The sequence below is a fragment of the Poecilia mexicana genome, unplaced genomic scaffold (assembly GCF_051168715.1).
Source record: "Poecilia mexicana isolate PSO_F unplaced genomic scaffold, ASM5116871v1 scaffold_16, whole genome shotgun sequence".
Classification (NCBI taxonomy): Eukaryota; Metazoa; Chordata; class Actinopteri; order Cyprinodontiformes; family Poeciliidae; genus Poecilia; species Poecilia mexicana.
The window spans coordinates 22,659,941-22,686,262 of NW_028263385.1; the positions used below are offsets into that span (position 1 = coordinate 22,659,941).

The following is a 26,322-nucleotide window of genomic DNA, read 5'->3' on the forward strand; positions in this document are numbered from 1 at the left end:
CTGTTGTTCCTCTCTGTGATTTGTTGCGGACGTTCAGTGTTCGGCAACATGTGGCCGGGGTTATCAGGCACGCTTCATCAAGTGTGCTGAAAAGGTGTGTATTGTATGCGTTTAGTCTAGTGAGCAACAAAATAGTCAGTGCCATGTTTAAGTTCACTCGCCATGAACATTATTGAAAGTGACCCTACTTGGATATCACTTTTCTTAACGAAGGACACTGCAGGAAAGTACAGAGAACTTACTGCCAAAAAGTGCCACCATGTCCCCAAGCCCAAAGTGGAGCTCCAAAGGCCCTGCCTCCTGGCCGAGTGTCCAACCCGCACTACTCCACCGCTCTACCGATGGAGGACGCCTCATCACCTCTACCCACCTCAGCCTCTCCCTCAAGCTGCACCGTCACCAGAGTGGGACTCATCTCCTTGGTCTCAGGTAAGATGACATAAAGATTAGAAACGGACTGATCAGAGTTTGGTATCCTAATTTTGATTTGCTTATATGGATTATTGCCTTAGCTTAACTAACCGCAAGTCTCCTTCAGTCAGTAACAGGTCCCACTCTGAAAAGCGGGGTTTGACATTGTTTGCATATTGATGTTCACTGATTTTAAAAAGTTCTGAATTTTCTTTGAAATCTTATGATCAGTTGGTCATTAATCGGGACTGACTTAATCGGAATCCAATTGGGTAAATCTCTAGTATAAATATGCTTCCCAAATGAGCAGTTGAGGATTAACAAGAGACAAGACAGTAAAGGAACTTGTACTTGGTGCAAAAGTTTACTTCACTGTGTTCATTTTAAGGTACTTCTTTTCTTGCACAGTGCTCAGTAACATGTGGAGGAGGCGTTCAAGTCAGGACAGTGCAGTGTCAGATCCAGGAAAAGCCTGCTGTTGGCTGTGTCCACCATCTCCGACCCTCATCGTCTCAGGCCTGCAACACGAACTTCTGCCCACAACCAGAGAAGAAAGGTACTGAAGCCTTAATTTATTAATCTTCCCTAAAATGTGACAGAAACATTGAACAATTTGTTTTCTTGTTTTGTGCTTTTCCACAGATCTGGCTTGTAGGGATTACTTCAACTGGTGCTACCTGGTGCCTCAACACGGAGTCTGTAACCACAAGTTCTATGGCAAGCAGTGCTGCTACTCCTGTTCAAATTCCAACCTATAACCATTCAAAGCGACTGTCGGTGGTACATATGTAGCTGAATAGTCAACTGACTATATTGATGCCCATGCATGAAAAGATACGTTTTTGTCAGAAGCATGTGGCGAGCACTGAAAAAAGGTTTAAACACGCAAAAGAGATGTTGTGGCTTTGGTTCTGTCTGTGATGCCGGACATCTGAATGACCTGATTCTGACAGAAAGACTGGGATGCATTGGAGAACAGAATTCTGAGCAGGAAATATTAAGATGCAAGCTAACAGGAGAGATGGTTCCTACCTAGCAGAGTCACCATCCCCTGGACAAAAAGCGACAAGATGAGGTTTTAAACACTGCAAGGCGTCAACAAGTGTTATGGAGTCTTTCTTTATTGACTTGGAAAATGCACATGGTCTTATGAGGGGGAAAAAAAGGATGCTTCAAAGATGCATTTACAATTAAAAATGTACCCAAATACTGACATAAAAAAAATATCCGGTGAAAAGTTAGAATTTCTGGAGTCAAGTACCAAACGTCATACATTAGAGAGCTACTTTGAAAGAAGACATATCTGTGTGAACTGGCCTTCATACTTAGTGGTGCTACAAGTTGTCACTTTGATTTCACAGAAACAGTGATATCCTTAGGATTCAGGAAAGAATTGTGTTACATGTGTACAGTATTGTTTGTTTTATTTATTTGCTTTACAATACAGCGTTGCTGAAAGACTGTATTATTAAGCTCTATACACACTCTTTCACAATACCTAAAGCCGTGTGCTTTCATGCGTTTTGTCACATACTGACCAAACAACAACTTTTAGCCTTTCATTATATCCTAACTTGTGCTTAACATAAACAACTAAGTTCAAACTTCAACGGTAGCTTTGTTGGCATATTATTTAAACTGTCTTGCGACATTTGATATGTCTTAAATATGGCACAGCAATGCATTACATGTCACTATGGTCTACTAGCAATTAGGCAATAGTTGATGATCTGGCTGTCTGACCTTGTGCATTTAAAACGAAATAACATCAACAGTTGTGTGCCATAACATGAGATCTGATGTCATCCTGTTTAGCTGAAAGTGGGATTGAATGTATTCCTACAGGGAGTATAAACTTTGAATCTCTAAGTGGATAGATGCAATGTGGAGAAAAACTCAGGAGAGAAATGTGAGCTTTTAGTTATATTTCTTTGGCTTATGTTTTAAACACAGCAGGGTGCTGTCACCTTGCCCTCATAATGGGTTGAAGTTTTTGTCTGTTTTTATCTTCGTCCCAGGGGGCTAGACTGTTGTTTTGTACTTCATAGTTTAATACTCTGCTTTTACCAGTTGGTTTCGACAATTGTATTTTAAGTTTGTGAAGAAATAAATAAATAAACATGTTCTAACTCTCTCTTTGTCTCTTTAATTTTGAATTCCTGCAATTCACTGTATTTGTTCTCTGCGGCGCATGTTGAACACATTAAAACCCCCTGTGTTATCTCGTTTTGCTTTGAAATACATAAATTACATGCACACGTTCAGTTGATATTTTTTTCTCCATGGTCTTCTTTTTTTGATCAGCTGATGAACAGCATACTTGACTTTAAATGCAGTTTTGAGTCATTTTCCTACTCTGATTTTTGTCTCTTGAGATTTTAATCAGCAGTGTATGTTTAATATAATACATCCTGCTATTGCTTTAGGCTGACAGTGTGAGACACAGTGCGCTGACTGATTGGGATCTTCCAAAATCATACAAAGCTTTAGAAATACAATGCCATTGGTTCTGTGACATTTTTATTTTAAAAATATATTTTCTGGTTGCACTGGTCTAAGCCTCTTGATGGGACTCAAACAATGTGATGCTGGGGAAGAAACTTCCATACCAGAGTTTGTGTTCTCCAGCAAACCCCGAAACCAGGACAGTCCTAATGCTTAGATCTAGTTTTCAGCGTGGAGGCTTGCAGACGTCCATGCCAGGACTCTGACTAGCAGTGATGCCAGTGTGGTTTTGGGAATTTCAGCACCTATGACATATTGTGCCTGGAGTGGACCCTGCTCTTTCCTCATTTCAGCTCTAGTCAGAGAAACGCAGACAGTTAAAACAAAATAGCCATTGTCATCAGCCTGCAGGCACAGTCCTAAGGCGTTTAGATGAAGAGCGAGGGAGGAAGAGAAGTAGGAGATGACAGAATGTAGAAAGAAACAGTGGAAGGGGTAGATGGTGATGTCATAGATGAAGATGAATTAACCAGGAGGAGGCAACCTATGCACTAAAAGAGACATTTTCATGTGTTCATCTGCTAAATTGTCTTTAGTGAAAAAAGAACGGTTTTATTTAAAATTTGCTGACAGAGCAACACAACTCTCCAAAGCGTTGGAGAGTTGTGTTGCATGGCTATCGCTATTAAAACGGTTATCTCCAAATGCATTCCCTAGGGATGCTCAGTTGTAGCTATGGTTGTCCTGTTCCCACATGTTTAAAATGTTTATTTGCTTGACCATTTTTACTTTGAATAAATTGGTCATGTTAATGCAATCATCTCCGTCCTAGAAAATATAGATTAATTGAACAACCTCAGACTTTCAAAAGGCCAAAAGTCCTAAATTCATCATATTCCATGTCAGATATATTGAAAGCTTAAAGGGACAAAACAGAGCATCTCTGGATTATTATGTTTAGCCTTTCTGTTATCTGCTAAAACAAGTCTCCTCTATACTGTAACCTGAAGGAAACACAGACGTGTGTGGACGTGTCATAGAAAAAGCGGTATCGTTTAATTAGCTCTGTGCTGCTTCCACCGGCTTCATCTTTAAACACCTTATTGGTTCTGAAAGCAGCTAACTTTGAGGTTTAGCTGGTGGGGTTATCACACTGTTGTTTCCATCGTGCGCTCACTGATCGGAAAAGTGCCGATTTTACCTGAGTCGTCCAATTCTTTCAGCAGGTAATTTGTAGGAGAACTACGTACCTTTTCACCCTTAGTTAAATATCACTTCTGTAATTCCTTTTTGAAAGTATTTCTTGTGACTCTTCTTATGCAGAAACTGTTATTTTCATAGTCAGCCAAAAGTAAGAAAAATAAAAACCACATCACCCAAAAAAGAAAGAGATGATAAGGCTGAAGCATGTGTGTTTACTAAGAGATAGTAGTCAGATAAAGGCTTCCTGTAGGTAACAAAGCTGACAGATACCAATCAGGCCACATTCAAAATGTTACCCCACTCATGTCAGGCAGCACAACAGATTATCTGTGAGAGACAGACGGGAAGATAGGAAGCTTACACAGCACTCACCTTTCCACTTGAAAGAAGCCGGACTATCTCTAACAGCATCTGTTTGGAGAGAGAGGTGGCTCTTTAGCCTTCAGGCTACACTCAGAAGGTTCATCTGAAGTTACAGGCTTATTATCATTCCATCAGGATGCACCTACAGCAAACCTGACAAACCTTCTACTCAAAACTTTTAGTGGAAAAAGCTACAGCAGGTAGAAAAGACAATGTGTCCCTATATTTCTAAAACACGATTAACTCACATCCTAAACGATTTTGTGAAGTATTGGAAAATCTTAGTCTCAAAGGCAAAACTGCGCTAATACCAATTTCTTTTTGCAATAGGTCACTACCCTATCCAGAAAGTTTGGGATTTTTCCATGCTAATGCCCCTACAGTGATTGCATAGTGTCAATGAAAAACAACACATCGCTCCATATGGCCAGGTTACAAAGACATGACTCACTTTCACAGACAATGCAGGTCTTGAAATTTTCTCCACATTACCTACGTGAGTTGCACGTGGAAACAAAAATGTTAGATTCACTTAATCTGGCTAGTCTGCTTTAGGCTTAGCAATATGCTCTAATTTTAATATTGGCATTATGAGAAGCTGATATCAAAACCCCAGGGACAGATGTTGATAAAATCAGCCTTTTGTACTGTCCTTTGAAAACTGTTACCAGAACAGAAATTGAGGTGTCTTTTGTTTTCTTCATGCAACGTCTCCCATCTGTTCTTCCCTAAGGTACCACTCTGCAGTATTTATAACATTAAGAACATGTCTCCCAGACAGTTTGCTGCTGTAGAGTACATCTAAATCAAATACTGTGGGAAATGTCTGGACTGGATTTTAAAAACCAAAAAAAAAAAAAAAAGAAGAAGACTAGGGATCATGAATCAAAGTGCCTTTTGTCTTTGTGGGAAGGAAAAATTATGCAAAATAAGAATGCCATAGACCTTATATTATAGTTGTTTAGTAACTGGAAATTACCTTCAGCTAGGCTTGTTTGCACATCTAAACACAAAGTGTTAGTCTTTCATTATACTTCCATGCAATAATAGATCCTGTGTGTTTAAAAAGAGAGGCTGAGAGTTGGAGAAGGGCGTAAGTGATGCAATATCACCCTCTAATGGCAAAACAACACATTTCAAATCAAAGGAACAATACATGGAACAAAATATGACTGGTATTTAGAAATGATCATGTAGACTAGAGTTTGCATATAAACCAGAAGGCAACATAAAGGTGGCTTGATTCTAATTTTTATGAAGCGTAAGGTTGGGGGAACACAGAAGGCTGTATTTTCTGAGAAGACTAAGGAGTGCCAATCTTTGAGTAAAACTGTTGTTCTTCTGTCATCGCTCCACCACAGTTTCCTCAACCAGAGCATCCTTTTGGGATTTGGTAGCAGCTCTATAGACAAAGAACAAGACTGAACAAAGAGTTGTCTTATAAGTCTGCTGCCTGTAGAAGACATGCCACATTTTTTCTACCATGCTCACAATATTTTCAGCATGTATCCCTCTGGTGGATGCTTAATGTCACAATAGTCCAAAACTTTTTTGTCCCAGAGTCACCTTCAAAATGAAATTTGAACTAAAAAAAACAATCTGCTGTAATCACAGGGTAAAACAGTTATTTATGCATGTTCTAGTACAGACCTTAGAACACATTGAGAACGTTCTCACAGAACTTGTGAAGGAGCATAAAAATGTCTGTTTTTCAATTTTATCAGTACTCTTTGCTATCCTGGACCATATTTTAGCTCGTTTTATTTTATCTAATGTCGTAAACGCAAACACAGTGTGGAAAGAATAAAATTATTCCCTGACCGGGAATCGAACCCGGGCCGCGGCGGTGAGAGCGCCGAATCCTAACCACTAGACCACCAGGGATCTAAATCGCGTCTGGCACAACTTGTGCTTTGTAGAATATTATTCGGTAGCATCTCTTTCAAGTCGGCCTGACATGAAAACAGTCAACCATCATTGTCGAATACTGCATAGTTAACACAACCCGCAACTACATGTTCTTTATTTCGCTCTCATATTTTCTCATTCCAGTAAAACAATAATAAATAAAGCATTAGCTGACATGTTTTTCGAATGTATACCAGCGCCACAGAGAGATGTATTATTTCACTGAAGAATACCGTTTGATACCAACATACTCTCCGCTGTTTCAATATAAACAGTGAATCACTTTTTTAATCACTATGTCAAGTTTAAGCGCAGCAAATTATAAATCACACGGTAAAACGAAACTTTAATGCGACCCCTACAGGGTACATGTTGAGTCGCAATCGTATCTTGTAGAGTCTTTCGCCACAACAAACTGCCTGAATCAAAATACTATGGCATAAAACAAATATTAAACTTAGAACTAACACAAAAAACGTTAAACCTGTTTACGGATGCTATTGTTGTTTTTATACAATATAAAGGAAGAATATACCTCATAGAGAGGAAAATTAAGCCACAAATTTTACAGGCGTTTTCCGAAGCTCCTCTTCCTTGCAGGGTCCGAACTGGGGCCTTGATCAACGTGGGATACGCGAAAACGTGAAGTTGTTTTGATGCCGTTTGGAATATGTGACGCCGAGCGTTGACTCTTTGATTGGAAGTCTCTTTATTAAGTATATTGTGCGACGTAGTGGAATTAATGGTCCTGTCATGATGCCAGGAGAAAGTCAGTCCAACACGGCAGCAATAGCCGCGGATGCGACAGTTGGAAGTTGTCAGAACTGCTCTGTTTTGCACCAGGTTAGTCTTGGTTTCTTAGACAGGAAAGACTCTCTAGATTAACCACGTTAACAGTCTCAAATCTGAATTTAGCATGTTGATGATTACACATACTTACACCTCTATTTTTTGTGTGTCCCTTATTTTGTTGAGCAGAGCCTAACGGAGTACGTCGCATCATTTCTTGCTCTGAAACAGAAAATAGCAGCTACCGAGTGAGTATCTGCTTCAAGATGAGTTGTCATGGTGACACTTCCTAACACAGCCAAATGCAGATAAATTCGCTTGCTACAGGAGCCGAGTTAAAAGTTTTAAAAGATAGACTAAGCTTATCGTGACTAAATTGTATCTATCTATCTATTGTTATTGTTGTTGTTCTTGTTATTACATATGTTTCATTGCTTTCATAATTATAGCCATAAAATAGACTTAAGGGGGGAAAAAGATTCCATTTTGTTATTTCACTCAGCTAATGCAGATAGTTTTACTTTGCCAGTCTACCAGCAGCACTACTCATAAGAAAATGTGGCACAAACTGCTTTGGAGAAGCCTAAGATAATACAAGAATTAAAACAAACCAGCACACTTCACCACCTGATTGCACACAAACAACATACACACACTCTCATTGAATCCATAGCATTTACGGAAAAGACAGTCTTACCAAAGCTATAAATGTAATTTAAAAAAACAACAACAAAACCCGAAATGAAATGTGAATAAACCACAGAAAGAAAATATTAAGTTGAATTAAACAATTAAGACCAATAAAGTTTAAACAACAATGAATAAATACAATAGTGTTACCTAACATCTCAGAAGTAAAATAAACAAGTATGAACTTAAAAGCAGACAAAAATCAAAACTTTTAAAAACAAAATGTAGAATGAAAGCATTCAAAAGAAATAATAGTAAAAAGCAGCTTTCACTATAACTTATTTCATTGTTTCCTTAAATTTTATAAAAGCTTCCTTTTTTTTCATTACGTATTAATGTTTGCAGTGACTCCATCAGGCTTCGAAAGCAACTGGAGGAACTGCAGATGCGGTTGTTTACACTGGAGAAAAAGACAGCAGATTATGAATCCGTACAGGCCGAACTGGAAGAGAAGACGGTAGATCTTATCTCTCCTCAAAAAAATTAAGAAAATAGTTTTCCTTAAATTAATCTGCCTTTTGCTTCTAATGTACAAAACTTAACTCACTTATATTTTTTTATTTTTATAGGGTGCACTTAAGGCCTATGAACAGCTGTCTGAAGAGATGGACAAATTAAAGCAGGAAAAGAGCAACACGTTGGCAGAGTAAGTAACCGCTTTGAGTGCAGTTCCAATTCTCCTGCCCTTTGAAATTTTCCATATTGTGTCATGTGGCATACACAAACTGGATTGTATTTAACTGGGGTTGTATCTGATTGATCACAAAGTAGTATTTGCTTCCATTCATTTGGGTGCAATATGTCAGACTTGTAATTTGTAAATTTGGGAGAGATATACCCCAAAAGATTTGCAGCGCTAAGTGGATTATGGTGGAAAAACTCACTGTAACTCTTTTTATTTCTTAGGAATGAAACGCTTAGAGATGAGCTGAAATGTTTGAAAGGTAAATTGCTGTTATTTTCAGTAAACTTTTCTAAGATTTTAACACTATGCTAAGTATTTTTGTGTGTGTGTGTGTTGAACTCTTAGATTTAACAGAAACACAGAGACTTGAAAATGCACGTGTGAAAAGAGAGAAAGCAGCTGTTGAAAATGATTTATTAAAAACTCAGGTAAAACATAAACAAACATCAAAAATTCATGGTTATTTTATTGACCAAAACATTAATCTCCTCAATATCTTTGTAAACTTTTGTTTGTTTTTTTTTGTTTGTTTTTTTCAAATCAGGCATCTTTAAAGGAATCTCAGGAACAAGCAAATAAGGTTGATAAATTGACAAAGGAGAATGCCATCATGACAAACATGTAAGAGTTCAGTTTGTTTTGTTACTGAAGAACAACTATTTCCATGCTACTCACACTTGGTGTGTATTTTTGTTGTCATGGGTAATGGTTATGCAATGTTCTTTTCTGATCAACAGGAAGGATAGAATGGAAAACAAAGTTAGAGTGCTCGAAGGTGAGTTTTAGACATTAGTATTTTCTGACATGAGCTGAAACTTTATCTGCTGAGTCTGTTGGTTTGAGACAGCTTGTTTTTGTGTGTGTGTGTGTGTGTTTTCTTGGGCGGGTTCTTAATTCTACTTCTTCTAAACTTATTTTCAGACTCGATTTGCAAACAGAACTATCAAATATCTCAACTGACCAATGAGAAGATTCTGCTCGAAAGGAACATTAGTGACCTCCAGGTACAGTGAAAGCACTAAAGGAAACTGCAGACTTGGGGACGAGTGGGGGCGGGGGCAAGTAGTCAAACTGAGTGTTTGTCTTTAAACATTTTTTGCAGGTGAGACTGATAAAACTGGAAAGAGAAAGATGTAAAGGTACAGAATGCATAACCTTTTTTTTTAATTCTTAATTTGTGGTGGTGTTTCATTTTTACTGTTTATTGAGAATTAAGAAGCAAAACAAATGTATCATAGTGTTTGCTTAATGTTCACTTATAAAGTAAATAAATATCAAACAAAAACATTGCGAATAATCTAATTGTGTCTTTAAAAAAAAACAGATTATAGGAGCTCTACAACTCAAACAAGAGCAGCACCAAAAGTTGACAAAGGTATGATGACGGCTCTTTTTATGATGATTCATTTGATTTGCACCACGAGTAAGCCTAAAACCAAAATTAATTTGTCTTTGTAAAAAATCTCTCTACGTACCTTACAGGAAAGTTGCGGCTGCTGCTGCAGAGTGTATGGGAATGTGTGGATCCAGAGCACGAACAATTGTCAAACATATCCATGTCACCAGGTGAGGTCATCATTAACACCTCTTTTGCACTTGCATGATAAAAGAGAAATGCACATCTTTTTATGTTCTCACAGTCATGTTTGCCTTTTATGTTAGAGTTTGGTCACAGGCGGACCCTTCCTCCTTCGCCACAAACCAAACTGCAGGCGAATGAAAGGCGAATGTCAGCCTCTGCTTCTGAGACCATCAGGGAATCGACCGTTCTTCATGTCGAGACCAAATCTGCTCTCACAAAGTTGAGACCTTGTGCTCGGGTGCAGGACACGTGCAGGCACCAAGCCTCTACCCACCACTCGAATCAAGACAACACACTGAAAAAGAGCAACGAGTCACCCAAGAAAAATAAACATAATGAGTCGTCTCCCATCAAAGGCAACCTTTGTGTATCTATTGATGAAATAAGGGATTTTTTTAAACCACTGCCACCCTGCATATCTCCGCTTTCAGAATCGGTGAGAAGTTGTTGTTTTTTTTTTGTTGTTGTTGTTGTTTTTTTTTGGGGGGGGGGGGTTGAGCTATGTGAAGCTTCTTCTACTAACTGAAGTCACCCTTTTTGTATGCAGTCACCTATTAAACAATAATATTTTTATACACATAAAGTTTATTTAACTGCTATACTTTTGCTTCCATCTTTCAGGACACCAGTGTAGAAGATGCTGAGATGGATGGTGAGGAAAAGACTGACAGCCCTGAACTTTCTGAGGATGTTCAACTTCCTAAACAAGATCAGCCTTCAAGCTCTAAAGCATCACCACTACATCTCAACAGTCCAAAATCTCTGTCACTTTACAAAAAAGATAACGTGGATATCCAGGAACACATTTCAGATAAAAAAGGCAATGGACACTGTGGGTTGGGGGGTGGTGCTGAACTGAATGAAAGCGCAGATAAACCTCATAAGAACAACAGTTATCTAAAAAACATGTCCCCACCCGAACTGCTACGGTCTTTATTATTACATAGTAATGTTTCAGAAGAAGCTCTCCCATTACCAGATGAAGATATGGAGCATTCCCATAATGAAAATCCCAACAATCAAAGTGCAGATATCTGTGATACTGGAACGGCTTTTGAAAGGGCAAAAGAAGACAAGTCGGATACTGCTACAAAGATGGATGTAGCTGTGAGTCCAGGTGACATTCCTGATGTCACAACAGTTGCTTCTTATGGGGAAAGAGATGCAACTGCAAACTCTGGAGAAGCAGAAAATGAACAATGTGTTGCCCAATTTAAAAGCAAAGAATCTTTGGAAGACACCAGTGTCACAGACGACCAAAAAGGTCATGTGGATTCTTGTCAGGACAGTGCAAATCTCACTGCCTCAGGGGCTCTCTGCAAAGACTCAGAAATGCCAGAGGAATCCCCACCAAGCAGCAGTGACAGCATGAGTTGTGGCATGAATAAAATCCTTGAAGAGGGAATGGAAGTAGATGCTGGAGTCCACTGCTCTGGGGAGAACGAAGGGAATGCAGTGCAAGTTCCTAGAGACGTTGATGTGACAGCTTCACCCTCAGACCTGAATACCTGTGACAAACCTTTGTCTCCTAAAGAGTCTCCGGTTTTGAACAGAGAAGTTGAGGGGTACTGTCCTGACCCGGAACACGAAGAAGCAAATTCTACAGCTCTGTCGCCAAAGGATTTTGACAAAGAGGAAGCAAAAAGACCCAGTTCACCTGATACTGACTCTTCATTGTCCCCAGAAAAAATAACTGTTGACTGTAAATCCTTGGAAGACAAAAGGCATTCTGTTTGTAGACAGTTAAGTCCTTCATGTCGGTTTTCTCAAGTAAAACTGCTTCCTGTGGAAACTGACCCAATCACGGAAAAAGCTAAGGCCAAAGAGGAAGTTGCAAAGAACAATCTACTCACCTCAGAAAAGGAAATTGTCAACCAACTTCACTCTGATCCTACTACTTCATGCCATGAGATTTCTTCTGCCACAAAAGAACAAAACCAGATCTTGGAGACGTTTACACCAGTCCATGAACAGCCAGATTTAGATGCAAATGCTGAGGAAAATGTTACTCCAGTGGGCAGTCCAACAGCAACTCAAACACCAGAGTCCATCAGCCATCTTCTCTTGGAAATGGGTCCTCCACTTCCCCCTGTCCTGACCCCTGTAACAACACCTCCTAAAGCAGTAAAGCCAATCAACCCAAGCCATGCAATTGGAAAACTTTCATTCCCTTCACCGATGGATAGCTCTGCTTCTACCACTCCAGTGAAATTCCTTTCAACACCCAACAGTCAGCAGCTCAGCTGTTCTTCTTCCTTGACCAGTCCAACCCATCCAAATGGAGTCCCCTCGTCACCGCTCCAGTTTAGCTCAGCCACTCCAAAACATGCGTTGCCAGTTCCTGGTCGCTTGCCTGCCAAAGCAGTTAATTCTTCCCCTTCGTCTTCGACCAGTCCACTTCAAGAAAACTCCATGAGCATTCTAAATACCATGGACCTCGGTTCCTCTGCCTGTACCTGGACTCTTAACATTTTGAAAGGTAATGTCAATCTTAGCATGTGTTCATCAGAGAATGGAGTATTACCCAAAACAACAGACAATCAGAGATCAGGCTTCAAAACCATCAGCTCCGCTTCCACAGCCTTCACAAAAACAGAGACCAGGGGAGAAAAAAGACCTGCCGGCGATTCGTCCCAGTCCAAAAACAGTAAATTCCCAAAGCTTGACAGCAGTTCTGCTGATGTTACTGACAAACAGGAGACTTCCTTCTCTTTACACGGTGGCAGTGAGGCAACCTCTTCCAGTACTGTGGCAAAAGATCAGAAGAAAAGCAATACCGCATCTCCATGCATAGAATTTGAAGAACCAGCTGAGCAGGATCTTATTGTTGACTATTTAAACAAAATTAAAAAACAATGCTTCGATTTGCTGCCAGTTGTCCAGAGTCACCTTTATGTTGGTAATCTGCCCAAAAAGCCTATCCTGAGAGACGAGGAGAAAGAGGTCATCTCTGACGTATGCAGATGTAGCTTGGTGAGTATACCCGTTAATTGGCTGACTTTGGCTACGCCTGGGATGCAGACTATTTCTTAAATGCTCTGTTCCTGTTCATTTTTGACCAAAGAGGTGCCACAGTTTTAGGAAATCCTTGATTAATCAACAAAATTAAATTAGGGTTCATAGCAAACAAGCTGCAACATGCAGTGAGTTTACACTGTTTCATGTAGAGCAAATTTAAACTCTCCTTGGATGATATTAATAATGTCTATTTCCATTTTGTTGGTATTTTGCTAATTTTAAATGTCGTCTTTCCTCTCACCAGCTCCAGGTAGATGAAATGATTGTGGCCATATTGACCAAACTAAAGACTGAAAAGAATGCCCTTTGTCTAAACTACTTACAAGCCCTCTGTCGAGTCTACATAGGCATCTGTAGACAGAAGAAGTACTGGGAGAAGGCTCGTATTCTAGCCTACAGCATTCTTGTTGAAGGTGGGCAGTTGTTTTTTTTTTCCCCCTTACAGACACCTAATATTCATATTTGTTTACTTCCACTTTAAAACACAATTAGGTTTAAATTATCTAACATATAAATGAGTCCTAAAATCTTTTTTCCTTGTCTTCTTATATCTAACTTTCAAATTTTGTGATGATTTATTTTATGCTGTTTTACCTTTTCAGATTTCCCAGATTCGGCAAAACTGGTCTTGTTTATGGTGACGACATGGCCCAATGTTCTGACACACAGCAGCTTACTGTGCCAGGCCATTCATGCTGTTACCCAACTGAAAGCACCAGAAGGGCTTCTTGGCTGCCTGTCAGCCTTCCTCGGTTGGGAAAAGGTATACTGCTAAAATTACTTTATGCAATTGGGTTCTTTTGCAAACAAGTTTAAAATCCTGTACGTGATCAAATAAAAACACAGTAACCAATTATTTTAGAATTAACCCGTGCTCCATTTATTATTAATCAAAGGCAAACCTCAATAAGAGGGTTTTTAGTGGCTTCAATTAGTACAGGAGCCTCACTCTTTATTCGACTACATTTCTGTTAAAAACATCAGTTATGAGGCTCAGCGATGGCATCATTAGTTGTCTGATGTTAGAGAATACGAATCTTCTGTGATTTAATGAAACCATATCTCCCCTTCTGTCATCAACACAGAATCCTCCTTGTGACCTTGACCAGCTGATCCTTAGAACTCTGACAGAACTCCGTTCAGGAAACAATCAGTCTTTTACGAAGCATGTGCACCATGGAGAAGACCTTGGAGCTGGAGCCTGGGAACAAATCTTCACACTGTACCTCCTGTGTTCACACAAAAAGTGGAAATGGACCTATGAACACATCCTGGGGTATGCTCTTAGAATTAGAATTTACTTTTAAAATTTGTTTATTTCAGTGGCTAAATGAATATATATATATATATATATATATATATATATATATATAGAGAGAGAGAGAGATAGATAGATAGATAGATAGATGGCTGACGGCTAATTAAAACTTCAAGTTTCATTTCTCTGAATATTACAATTTTCCAACAAAAAAAAACAAACATTGAAATTAGAATTTTAATAGGGGACAGTTATGTTGTAATGTTATGGCATACAAAATCATGGACGATTGGGCTACCCCCACCACATGTCAGTATGCTCTTGGGTGAGGTATGTAAACCAAAGATGTGTTTCTTTGTATCAGTATATGAATATGTAAGTGTTGTGAATGCAGTTTGGTGAATATGACTAGCGTAAAGCGCTAGGAGTGGGTGCTATGAGTAGAAAAGCCCCAAAGCATTTAATCTAGTTACATTGTTTTTGAAAATATTGGGTTTCTTTAGTTGTTGACAAAAATCACAAAAGTAAATAAATACTTGACATAAGAATACATTTTTCAAGATATTCTTATTTATGGGTGCTGTTGTTCATTTTATTCTGTCAGCAAAGAGTTGTGGCCGTTAATGAACGCCTGGGTTCTACAGCCAAGAGATCAGCAAGAACCAGTTCGAGATGAGACTGTTGCTACCGTACTTCGACTCATAGGTCTGTGGTTTGCTTCTTTGCTTGTATATTAATGTCAACTTGACCTAATGTTTAAAATGGATTATGACTAGACAGAGGAGAGTCTGATTACATTTGTGTTTAAACAGGACGGCTCGGTCAGCTGGGCCTTAAAGAAGGTTCTGTTTCCTCTTTGGTCACTGTTGCCAATATCATCAACACATTTGGAAGGCATGGACAAGCTGAAGGTATGGGGCTTCAGCGAAAACTATCAAATTTTGTTCAGCTGTAGTAGCATAGCCAGACAGACCAAAAACATTAAGAGAAACGGTTTACGAAAGATTCTCAGAAGTGTTCTAATCACGCAATATCATTTTCCTGCAGGGGTGCCTTGGACGGTCCAGTTAGCAGCTATTTACTGCATCTATGAGCTGTCTCCCTGCAATCCCAAACAAGCCCTGGATGCTTTGGCTGAGTGGAGAGGCGAGGCTCCACAGAACGTCCCTCCTGCTGTCACAAGTTGCATTAATCAAATAGCATATATTTGTAGAAATGTCAGGAGCTGAAAATGTACTAAACCACATCGACCATCAATTCTGTATGTAACTATTTTTAAGACAAGACAAATACCTCAATATTGATTTACAACCTGCATCCTTAATATAGCTGTTTACCATGTAAGCAGGAGTGGCGACTAAAAGGTGTGTGTTCTTTGTAAAGCTACAGGGTTTATTGAACTCCATCTTAATACTTTTGTCCACATTTAAAGAAGATTGTTTCAAATAATTTCAGACTTTAGAAATGTTGTCTATTTTTAAATTCCATTTAAATTTGTAAGTCTTTGGAGTAAATATTTTCTTTTATGGGGAGTCTAAAAAATTTTATTTCCTAAAGTTTAGTCTTACATCCTGCAAAACACACTAGAACTACACATAGTAGAACTATTTGACATTGCACAATTTTCAGGTAACAAAGTAATGGTATAAAACTTTATAATATGTACAGTGTGCTAATCTGTGAAGTTGGTGTATATTAATTAGAAATATTGAATGTCTTGTTTTGCCAAAGTAAATGTTTTGTACAGTTTTCTTCAAATGCTTTTATTTTTTTCTTATTAAAATGAACACATCTTGTATAAATTGATGTTTTTGCTGTAGTTTCTAATTAGTATGTTCTTGATGTACTTTTTATGTTTGACCCCTCCAGCCATGCCCTCAAATAATGGGAGGAAAAATACAGTTTTGTATTTTGCAAGGATTTTGGTGTTTTATGACTTTAAGAATTAAGTAACAAGCTACATGTTGTTTTAAAGAACCAATGGAGGATAGAGAACCAACAATCCTAACAAACCTTTTTAGAGGCCCATAGACTGACTGCACCACTCAAGAAGTAGAAATATGGAAAAATTATTTGACAAAATAGATAAAACCCCTGCCCGTGTGATGTTTCATTTCTTACTATTTATTTTTGTCCGATACAGCAATTAAATGAATTTTGTGGTGGTACTCTAATTTTAAATATGATCAAACCATAGATGTAGATAACAGTGCAGATAATTCTGCCTAAAAGTTTTTTAATGAGCAGTTGGAAACTGTCCAGTATGAAATGTGGCTTTCCTTCGTTGTTTATTGGAGGTTTATGTTGTGGATGTAAACTCTGAATTTGACGCTTAACATTTACAGAAAAACGAAACTTGCTCTCCAGGTCCCACTAAAGCAGCTGCAAAGCAAAGAGTTCTAAATACACTTCTGAAAAGCAGTTGCGATGTCATCTGGTGAGTTTTGGACAAAACTCTTATCAATGAAATAACATTTAAAAATGTGCCTATTGTGAATTATTATGATTGAGCTTTGATAAAGGGTAGGACTGCGAAGTCGGCTGCACATTCGGTATGTTGCTTTCAGACTTGTATCTAGGTTTTATAAGTCTATGTTAACACACTAAACTCATGCAACCGCCTGTATTTGTCACATAGAAAACGGGTTTGTTTCCGGTTTTGACTGCCAAAATAAGTACTAAATAAATAAATAAATAAATTGCTTAGAAGTAACCTTATTATTAATGTATTTTCTTATGCATTTTTGTAGTTTACTGTTATGTATTATTATTATCAATGTTATTTTAGTGGTACAACAATGTGCGCCTTTGTAAAGAGAAGCTTTAATAGTCTAACTTCCGGTATTTCCGGTTTCATGTGCCTAACTTGACACTTCCTCCAGCGTAGAGGGGGTGTGTTCAAAGATTTAAATCCCTCACAGATGAGCGGTTGGCGAACCGTAGTGGTGTTGCTTGCGCCATATTGCCTGCCTTTTAAGGGGAGAGGAGTTTGGCCGAGCCGCTTGGCAAACCAAACCAGTCTCCAGACATGAAGCTTTTTGGAAAAATCTTGTAAAACGGTACCGCATGATTTTTTTCGTGTCCTAGAGTGTTAAGTGTCAAATTGCGAAGTTGCTTGCATTGGTTATTTCTCTGTTTCTGTGTGGACGGCTCTCGGTAAGCTCGAGTCCAATGGATCCCAGGACCTTTTGGATTCAACCGGAGCAGAAGGGACCGGCCAATTCCCTGTGGATGCAGATTTGGGAGACCTCGCAGGCATTCGGAGCAAATTCCGGCCTCGACAACCAACCTCACCACCAGCGCAACTTTGCGGTACAAAATGCAAACTTGGACTCTTACGTCGAGAGCTGCAGGCATGTAGTGCCGACACCCGGGACTGTGTTTGGTAAACTGCCGCGGGCAAACGGCGGCGGCGGAGAGAGGGGAAGTGTCCGGAGGAAGGGCTCCTTGTCACCGTCCTCCTCCTCTCTGGACTCGGAGGCCGACAGCTCCTCTCCCCACGGCTCCTCGCTTCAGATTGACTGTCTGAGCGCGGCGGACGAGGCCGAGCAGTTTTTGCACTACGGTGAGCGGAAGGTGAACGAGAACAGCCTCCGACAGCCTTTTCACGCTTTTCAGCAACATTGTCGCAGCATGCAACAGCCCGGCGGCCACACCCCCACAGGGATGAAGAACCATCCAGGGAGCAAGCAGCACCACTATCAATCACATCCACCCGGCCGCAGGAGGCAGCTGAACAGGGCCAACACTTTCCACGACTTCAACCCGCTCCTCTCCTACGGCTTCAATGGCCCCTACGTAGACTCTTCCTATAGCCTGTGGAAAACCCGGCGCTACAGCCCGGGCATTAATGGGTGAGAGAACATAATGGTTCATCATCATCATCAGCTGCCGTATTAATGAATACGGAACACGTTGTCTCCTTTTTCATGTGAGCATTTTAAAGTGTTTAAATTGAGTTTTGTCCCCTTTTTTTCAGTTTACACGAGGAAATAATGGACTTCTTCAACTTCATGTCCCCAAGACCCGAGGAGGAGGCCATGAGAAGGGATGTAGTGAACAGAATAGAAAGTGTCATCAAGGATTTGTGGCCTACAGCTCGGGTGAGTGGGACGGGAGAGTGTAGCACAGTTGAATACTGGAAGTTTCTCTGGTGAATCCTGCTTTGATTCGTCCGTTTGGGAGGCATATCACGCTGAAATGTTCTACAAAATTATCTGCTTAATCACCAAAAAGTAGTGCTGTTCACATCCTAAGCAAATGACATGGCTCCCATTTTTAACCTGTTCTCTTCAACGTTTTCTAAGCGTTCACCTGCAACACTCTACAATTACAGTGTCATCATAACACTAATGTAAGACTTCTTGAGCATTAGCAGGAGTTCATTTTGGAGAGCTTTGTACAAATGTAACTTTGCAAATCACAAGTCAATTTTGTTGGGGGGGGGGGGGGGGAAACCTCATTTATCCACAAGTCTCAAATGATTTTAAAACCATTGCCACTGAATTATCTTTTCTCTAGCACTGTCTGGATTTCCAGCCATTCTTATAAGCCTGAATATTCTCCACACTCTAGTCTTGTTTAAGTGCTCAGAAATTGATAGGTTTCAAGACTGGCATATTTTATTAAAGTGATGCACCTGCCTACTGCCTGGAAGCCTTTGCATGAAAAAACATCAAGTTTTGACAGCTTTGTCTATATTGAAAATGATTTAAATGTATTAGAATTTAAACCCGGTTTGTATGGTTTCATCTCTCTGCAGGTGCAAATTTTTGGCAGCTTCAGCACAGGTCTATATCTTCCTACAAGGTATTTTTTTTTTGTTGGTCTCTGCATCTCTGAATAAATTGTTTTTGTGTTTTCAATTTTATTTTTATTTTTTTGGAAGTGGGACATCACAAAATCCTGATGTACCAAAAGTAGTGGTGTTTGTTTTTGCTGGTTTCACTTTAGTCTGCATGGAAGCAGAAAGTTGACTTTTGATATTTGTTATACAATATAGTTTTCCACAGTGGTGGTGGAGATATGAAATGAGACAGATGATATGCATTTTGTGCAGTTGTTTGCTTTGCAGCACCATAAGGTCTGTGTATCAATATCTACCTCAGGTATAGATAAACCTTTAGGTAATTGATGTTTGCATGTTTTATCTCCTCAGTGACATTGACCTTGTGGTGTTTGGGAAGTGGGATCATCCCCCGCTTCAGGATCTCGAACAAGCTCTTAAAAAACACAATGTGGCCGGCAATTATCCTATCAAAGTCCTTGACAAAGCTACGGTGAGTAGTCTAAAAGATTTTCTTTTAACATATTTTATTAAAAAACCTTTAAGTGAGTTTATTCAGATTTTTTTTTTAATGATTTCATTGTGTAATTCTTGATCTCAGGTTCCAATTATTAAACTCACTGATCATGAGACCAAGGTCAAAGTGGACATCAGCTTTAATGTGGAGACTGCAGTGAAAGCAGCACAGTTGATCAAAAGCTACCTTAAGGTCAGTTTCAGGTACTTTGTATTTTTAAAGGGGCCATTATAAATGTTTGGATTTGTAACGCTTCCTTTTGGTTTTGTAGAAATACACAGTTCTTCCACCATTGATCTTCGTTCTGAAGCAGTTTCTCTTGCAAAGGGATCTGAACGAAGTCTTTACTGGAGGCATCAGCTCATACAGCCTTATACTAATGGCCATCAGCTTCTTGCAGGTGCGCAAACACACATGCAGTATTCATGATGCAAAAATGTGCCTTTCCATTGTGACATGCCAATAATGACTCGCTGTTTTTGTGAAGTTGTATAATCTGTTGAGGGGAAAATGTCATACTATTAAAAATGTAATATAAAAAAAAAGATGTCAAAGAAAGTGAGCTCAAGGCTCCATGGCATATAGAAGATTAAGCTCCGGAGTCGTTTATCTCAATAACCACCCAAAAAGATGGTGATGGGGGTGCCCTATTGTGAATGCTGTGGCCTACACAGAGTGGTTTTTATATGGTCTGTGTCCGGTAAGGTTGAGTAAGTAAGGATAAATGTTGCCTACTTTGGACACTGATCAGCCCAGTACCTTACCTAGTGATTTAAAAAAAAAAATGCTCCTTTGAGATTCCAGTTTGCTTGAAAATTGCCACAGTGGAAAATGATCTGTTGTGACAAAGCTCCTAATAAAAATGACATATTAATTTGCAAACATAACCCAGCTGGGCTAATTTCCGCTCAAGTTCTGACCAGCATTGGAAGGAGACGTGGCAGCATTTAAACCAAATGTGTCAACAGAGCACTTTCTTGGCAAGAGTCGACGGTCGCTTTTAGTATTATAGAGATGTTTTCAGGGCAGACTAGCTGAATAATTAGTTGAATACTCAAATGCATGTAGTTTCTTTGGATTACACATACATTTTGATGATATTTATTTTATTATTTTGAGAGATTATGCTGGAGAAATTTAAGGCTCTTGGAAGAAACTTCTCAGCTGAAGCATCAGATGCCGCCTTCTCGGCGTCACTGTGTAGGCTCGCACTGGTGTGCCCCAGTCAAGTTAATTTGTGAAAGGCAGAGGCAGCTTAAATATAAGCTTTCATTTTTTTCATGTAATTAAGTTAAAATACATTTCATGATATGATTTCCTGAATCAAAGTTGTTCAGCAGGGATAATGAAAATTGCAACAAAAAGAAAAGATCCCCCCCCCTCCCCCAAGCACATGAGCTCAAATTTGTGAGGTTTCTTTTCTACTTTTAACTGTTATTGTTATCCTGTCAACTAGTTACATCCTCGGATTGACACGCGGCGCACCAACATTAACCTGGGCATCCTGCTGATTGAGTTCTTTGAGCTCTATGGTCGTGACTTCAACTACATGAAAACGGGCATCCGAGTGAAGAATGGAGGAGCTTACCTGTCCAAGGAAGAGATGCAGAAAACAATGGACCACGGAAACCGGCCTTCCATGCTCTGCATAGAAGATCCTGTGCAGCCAGGTCAGAATTGGACAGAAAAAGTGTAATTAACTGCAGTGTTGAAATTAGACTTATAGTTGGACAGAATCAACCCTGTGAAAGTGTTATCAGTGCAATCAGATTGAAGGTGGAATTAATATCCGCAACTAAATGAACATCAGTTCTGTGATCATTTGCAGGCTGATTCAGTTACAAAAAGCTGAAAATTAAGTATTTGAGATTCATCTTTAGAGTATTGGGGTTTGAGGCGGAGTTGAACATTTGCAGCTTACCATTTTGATTCTGAACTTATTTTAACCATTTAGTTTCTTTTTGAAATCCTTCTGATTGAATCCTTTATTTAAAAAGTGCTGCTTGGACACTTTTTAAGCTGCTTAAAAGTGTTTAATGGCCTTTATTCAAGTGACAGCCGTTAAATGAATGGCCTTCACTTAAATCCTACTTGTATTCAGATTTATGTTGTCTTACTGATGCATAGCTGACCTCTCTGTTCCGATCGTCACAGGGAACGACGTTGGCAGGAGTTCATACGGAGTCCTGCAAGTCAAGCAGGTCTTTGATTTTGCATACATGGCCTTGAGCCACGGTGTTTCTCCTCTGTATGCCTACCCAAACAAAGAGTACGACAGGTTGGTGAACTGCATTTGAATACCAATGTCTCTACATCGGGGGTGTCGAACTCCAGTCCTCAAGGCCCGGTGTCCTGCAACTTTTAGATGTGCCTCTGCTGCACCACACCTGAATAGAATGACTCTGGAAACTTTTCTACACAAGGAAGTAATTAAGCCATTTCATTCCAGTGTTTTGTATCTGTGGCACATCTAAAATACTGCAGGACTGGACTTTGACACCTGTGCATCTACATGGTTTAGTGTGTGGGGGTAACCTGCCCTTTCTTATATTTTTGGGGTTGCTGCAGCACCTTAGGACGGATTGTTAAAGTTAGCCCAGAGGTGCTGTCCTACAGGGAATGGATAATCCAGAAGTGGGGAGTCAAACAAAGTGCCACGCTGCAAAACAATGGTAAGTATGTGTTCTACTTTGGATTGCTTTTATGTTCTGTTTGGAAAATTTAATGTTATTATTGTAAGATGACATTTTTGTTGGACTGCACAAGTTGCCTGGTCATAACGAACGAACGTCTCTTAACTAGATGATTTTGTGCTGCTTCTTCTTTTTTTTTTCTTTTTTTTTTTTTAAGATTTGGAGACCTGTGAGCAGGAGCTGGCCAGAATGATGCTGATTGAGGATCAAAGAGACTCCCCCTCTCCTCTGAGCTCAGACTCCCTTTCACCTTCTCCCGTGTTTCCTCCCAGCCCTCAACACCATTCTTCGTCTTCCTCAGCGTGCTCACTTTCATCTTCTTCCTCTGGAAGCGACATTGTAAGGCCGCAGTATCCATTTATGTTATTTGAAGAAATGTAATGCTAGCACCACTTTTTATATATTGGAATATTGTCACTAAGTTGACATGGTTTAGTAATTCAATACAGAAATTGAAACTCGGATTTATTTCAAATGCTCATTTCTGTAAAGTGATTAAAGCTTACATCTAATGAAAACATGCAAGTCAGGTAAAAGCTGAAATGTTAATTCTTAAAATAATAGTTTTAATCCTGAGATGCAAAACTACATTCATGTAGTGAACAGTATTTTCAGTGGGTGCTTGGTCCAGACTCCTTTTTGCACAAACTTCTGCTGCAAAGCAGTTTGGCATGAAGGTGATCAGGTAGGGCCTTTCTTGTTGGCACTACCTCTTGGTTCCAGTTTAACCTTTAGAAAACACTTATGTGATTGCACTTATTGATCTCCCAATAAAATGCACAATATACCTGCACCTGAAAAGAGGACATTGAGCCACTGAGCGATGGGTTTGTCTGTACATTTTTCTCCTTGACCCAAGTTAGACATCTCTCTACTTCAGAAATGACTCAATAAAAAGACTACTGTAGAGAAGTTGTAGCCTATAAGTTGGGTACATCGGTTTGTGGTAGCTATTGAAGTACTGAGACCTGCCACAGTTCACACATTGGGAATCTTTTCCAAACTTTTGAACTCCCCCACAGATAATCTTGGAGTCTGGAGGTTATACAAAGGCAGTAACACTTCTGTTTAAAACCCCACTTTATTTTCTAAAATAATATCCCGATTTTCAGAGGACAATAGGTTTTCATGAGTTTTAAGCCATAATCATCAAACTGAACAGAAATGTGTGCTTAAAACTGAGTAACTATAAGAAATCTGAGTTTCACTTTTTAAATTGGGTTACTAATAATGTTGTTCAAATAGATTGAGAGAAACACTCATAAATGGTGCCTTCTATTTCACCTTTTTTGAGCCTCGACGCTTTCTGTTTTTCTGTCTTTCATTAGGAGTCTGACTCTCCAAAAAGTAGCAACAGTTCTATCCAGCTCCACCCTCTGACCTTGGCTTCAATCCATTCAGTGATCCAGGTGGCTGCTGACCTGGGGGCCACACATCCAGTGAGCTTTTTGCATTCTTCTCACCCCGCAACTCATATTCAAATGCCTTTCCCGGAAAACCTCACCATCCCTCCTTCCAATTGCCAGTTCTACCACGAGAACCCTCCTTCCATTGGCGTTGTGCACCGTCACACGACGCACGCCGCACAATTCCCCCAACAGACTAAGCCACCAAGCCCTCTCCTTGCCCACCTCCACCACTCTCAGATGGGTGGGCCGCTGCGCCACCCGTACTCCCAGAGATCCTACTCCCAAGGCTCAATAGAGCCTCACAAGTTTGGCTCAAAGCACAACCAAACTGGCAACATCCAATGCCATAATATCTCTCAAGGCAACTTCAGTCTGCAGCACAGGCTGGTTCACCAAGCTCACAACGTGGCGTCATGCTTCAGGAACCAGCACCAGTACAACCGCAACACGTGGCGACGCAGGAAGAAAGACATGCTCCCTGCTCTGAATCAGAGCCAATGATGGAAGTCAGTCGTAGCACATATTCTGCTGTTGAAGGGTCTCCAAAAGCGCATCTGCACTTGGCCTACAATTCAGAAATTGGTATGAGGCGTGTACCCCATTGCTTGCTAGGACGATGCAGAAGAACAGAAAAAAACCCTTAAGGTCTTAACCATGCTCATGTTGATCTATCAGTCTGAACACAGTGGTCCTCCCACCAGCATAAACTCAGTTAATGAATTGGTGATCAGCCTACTGGGCCTGCCTCACTGGCCTCATCTCCAGATTACAGAGCTGTTAAGTATTTAGTGTCCATGCAATTTGAACATCATGTGCCATAGTGCTGTTGTGGTTCATTTAAGCCTGACACTCCTTGAACTTTTTGGTTTTTATTGAGCCTTTTTTTTATCATTAGGTTTTGGTCTTCTGAATGCGTCTCCCTCTTTAGCTCTAATGCTTATTCGGAGCTCTTAGAAGTTTGGCCTCTCTTCTAGAAATTGTACTCTGGACCGAAGCAAAGCACTACACTTTCCTTCTACCTATGCAGCGCAATGCTGACAATGTTTTTGACGCGATGGCACAAAACGGACATTGTCTCAAGTGCTTATACACTGTGAAGACTGGTTTGAATGTACACTTTTTGTGAGTGGGTATGTTAGTCATAAACTTTTTTTTTTTTTTTTTTTTTAGACCCACCTGGATTTTTAAAGTGTTTTTTGTTTTCACATTGGTACCATCAATACTGCAGACTTTGCCACCTTATGTTTTTGTTGCAACAATGTGCAATATTTACGAGATTTTATTTCAGTTTTTTTTAACCTTCGTTGATGTGTGCAATAGATTGATTCAAGGGCCTAGACAAAGCAAGTGTGTTTGTGTGTATGAGAGATCTTCCTGTAAAAGGAGATGGTACGGTATAACGTTAGACATGTGCCAAAAACCCTTGACTCAACATTTACCCTCTTGAATTTTTCCACATTATCACTTGAATTTTGCCAACTGCCTGTCCAAAAATGTTTTTTTTTTTTTTTTTTTATTTTAAGCCCCAGTACTATTTAGCAGAGCTCAAAACCATCTTCAGCCATGTTTGTCTCATGACATTTCAGAAGTAGTTGGTGCTATTTTATACCAGCAAAGTGCTTGTTTTCTGCCTTATGAATGCTCTGATTCTGTTAAAGCAGCAGGTTAACTGCCTTCTTAACTGACCAAATGTTTTTTTTCTCCCCCCCCACCCCCCCCGTGAAGCCAGAGCTTTTTGTATACGTTTCATTAAGCACTGCCAGGGTTATCGAGGTGCAAGCTCAGTGAGCAGACTACTATTGCTGTTGGTAAATGTCAGTATTGCCATCATGGGTTTTTTTTTTTTTTTTTTTTTTTCCCCTGGTAAGTAAATTTGCAAAGTAGTTGTAGGTCTTAATATTTTATATTTTACAGTTTACACATTGTTTACTGAAATAAGGAAGTTTTTTAGTGAAATTTGAGAACTTGTTTAGAAAGTCATATGTGCCTCCTGTGTATCAAACCAACATGCTTTTCTTAATATTATTCCTTGGTTTTCAACGCTGCTTTTCAAACCATTATCTGGGCTATTACCACATTGCATCACACCAAATCCCCAGATCTCTGTATGATGGTTATAATGTGTAAACATTTTGCATACCTTTTTTTTTAAATGCAAGTTTTCTATTTTTTTAATAAACATTTTTTAAAAAAGCTATAATTTGAGTGAAGTTAGAATTTCTTTTTATCTGACCAGTGTTCATTGCTTAATTTTACATTTAAGGAGCAGCAATGATTTGCTGTTGAGTTTACATCATTGCATTAGACTAACATGTCAAAATGAAAGCTGGGTGTATTTGACTGGTACTATTTATATACAAATATCCAATGTGTAGCAGTAATTGATTTTTTTTATTTTTTTTTTTATTTTTTTTCACTGGGACAGCTGCAGTAAACCATTTCCAGTTGGTAAACTGAATGGAAGTTTATGCAAAGTCCTTAAGACTGATAGAAGTGCAGGGTTGTTTGTGTGAGTATGTATGAACTTTGTCTTACTGCACTTGACTTTCTGGATAAAGTTGAAAA

The 26,322-nt window shown here is 39.5% G+C and overlaps 3 protein-coding genes and 1 non-coding gene across 5 annotated transcripts in view; 3 read left to right on the forward strand and 1 right to left on the reverse strand.

Moving 5' to 3' along the window:
* adamts16 (ADAM metallopeptidase with thrombospondin type 1 motif, 16) overlaps positions 1-2,545 on the forward strand; it is a 47,468-nt gene extending 44,923 nt beyond the window's left edge. The window contains exons 21-24 of the mRNA XM_015002089.2: positions 38-94; positions 214-429; positions 820-967; positions 1,054-2,545. Of these exons, the coding sequence (XP_014857575.2) occupies positions 38-94; positions 214-429; positions 820-967; positions 1,054-1,169 (537 nt within the window). The 3' untranslated portion in view covers positions 1,170-2,545. The remainder of the gene's footprint in view (positions 1-37; positions 95-213; positions 430-819; positions 968-1,053) is intronic.
* Positions 2,546-6,234: 3,689 nt separating this feature from the next.
* On the reverse strand, positions 6,235-6,306 carry trnae-cuc (transfer RNA glutamic acid (anticodon CUC)). Its single transcript has one exon. It is a non-coding gene; the product is annotated as a tRNA-Glu (tRNA).
* Positions 6,307-6,954: 648 nt separating this feature from the next.
* On the forward strand, positions 6,955-16,154 carry ice1 (KIAA0947-like (H. sapiens)). Its single transcript, XM_015002086.2, has 20 exons — positions 6,955-7,173; positions 7,309-7,367; positions 8,155-8,266; positions 8,379-8,455; positions 8,716-8,753; positions 8,840-8,922; positions 9,039-9,115; positions 9,232-9,269; positions 9,416-9,498; positions 9,597-9,633; positions 9,819-9,869; positions 9,977-10,060; positions 10,157-10,512; positions 10,698-13,049; positions 13,339-13,507; positions 13,697-13,857; positions 14,180-14,370; positions 14,957-15,057; positions 15,165-15,263; positions 15,400-16,154. The coding sequence occupies exons 1-20, from the start codon at positions 7,084-7,086 to the stop codon at positions 15,579-15,581; spliced, it is 4,440 nt and encodes a 1,479-aa protein (XP_014857572.2). The 5' UTR covers positions 6,955-7,083; the 3' UTR covers positions 15,582-16,154.
* Positions 16,155-17,291: 1,137 nt separating this feature from the next.
* On the forward strand, positions 17,292-25,957 carry LOC106926900 (terminal nucleotidyltransferase 4A-like). 2 transcript variants are annotated; one of them, XM_015002088.2, is made up of 12 exons: positions 17,292-18,206; positions 18,332-18,455; positions 19,115-19,161; positions 19,511-19,631; positions 19,740-19,847; positions 19,927-20,055; positions 21,112-21,325; positions 21,810-21,933; positions 22,224-22,327; positions 22,506-22,687; positions 23,677-23,787; positions 23,875-25,957. In XM_015002088.2, exons 1-12 carry the CDS (start codon positions 17,524-17,526, stop codon positions 24,256-24,258), a joined length of 2,331 nt encoding a protein of 776 aa, XP_014857574.2. In that variant the 5' UTR covers positions 17,292-17,523; the 3' UTR covers positions 24,259-25,957. The 2 variants fall into 2 exon arrangements, with proteins under 2 accessions (XP_014857574.2, XP_014857573.2); XM_015002087.2 differs by having other exon boundaries at positions 23,677-25,957.
* Positions 25,958-26,322: the final 365 nt, after the last annotated feature.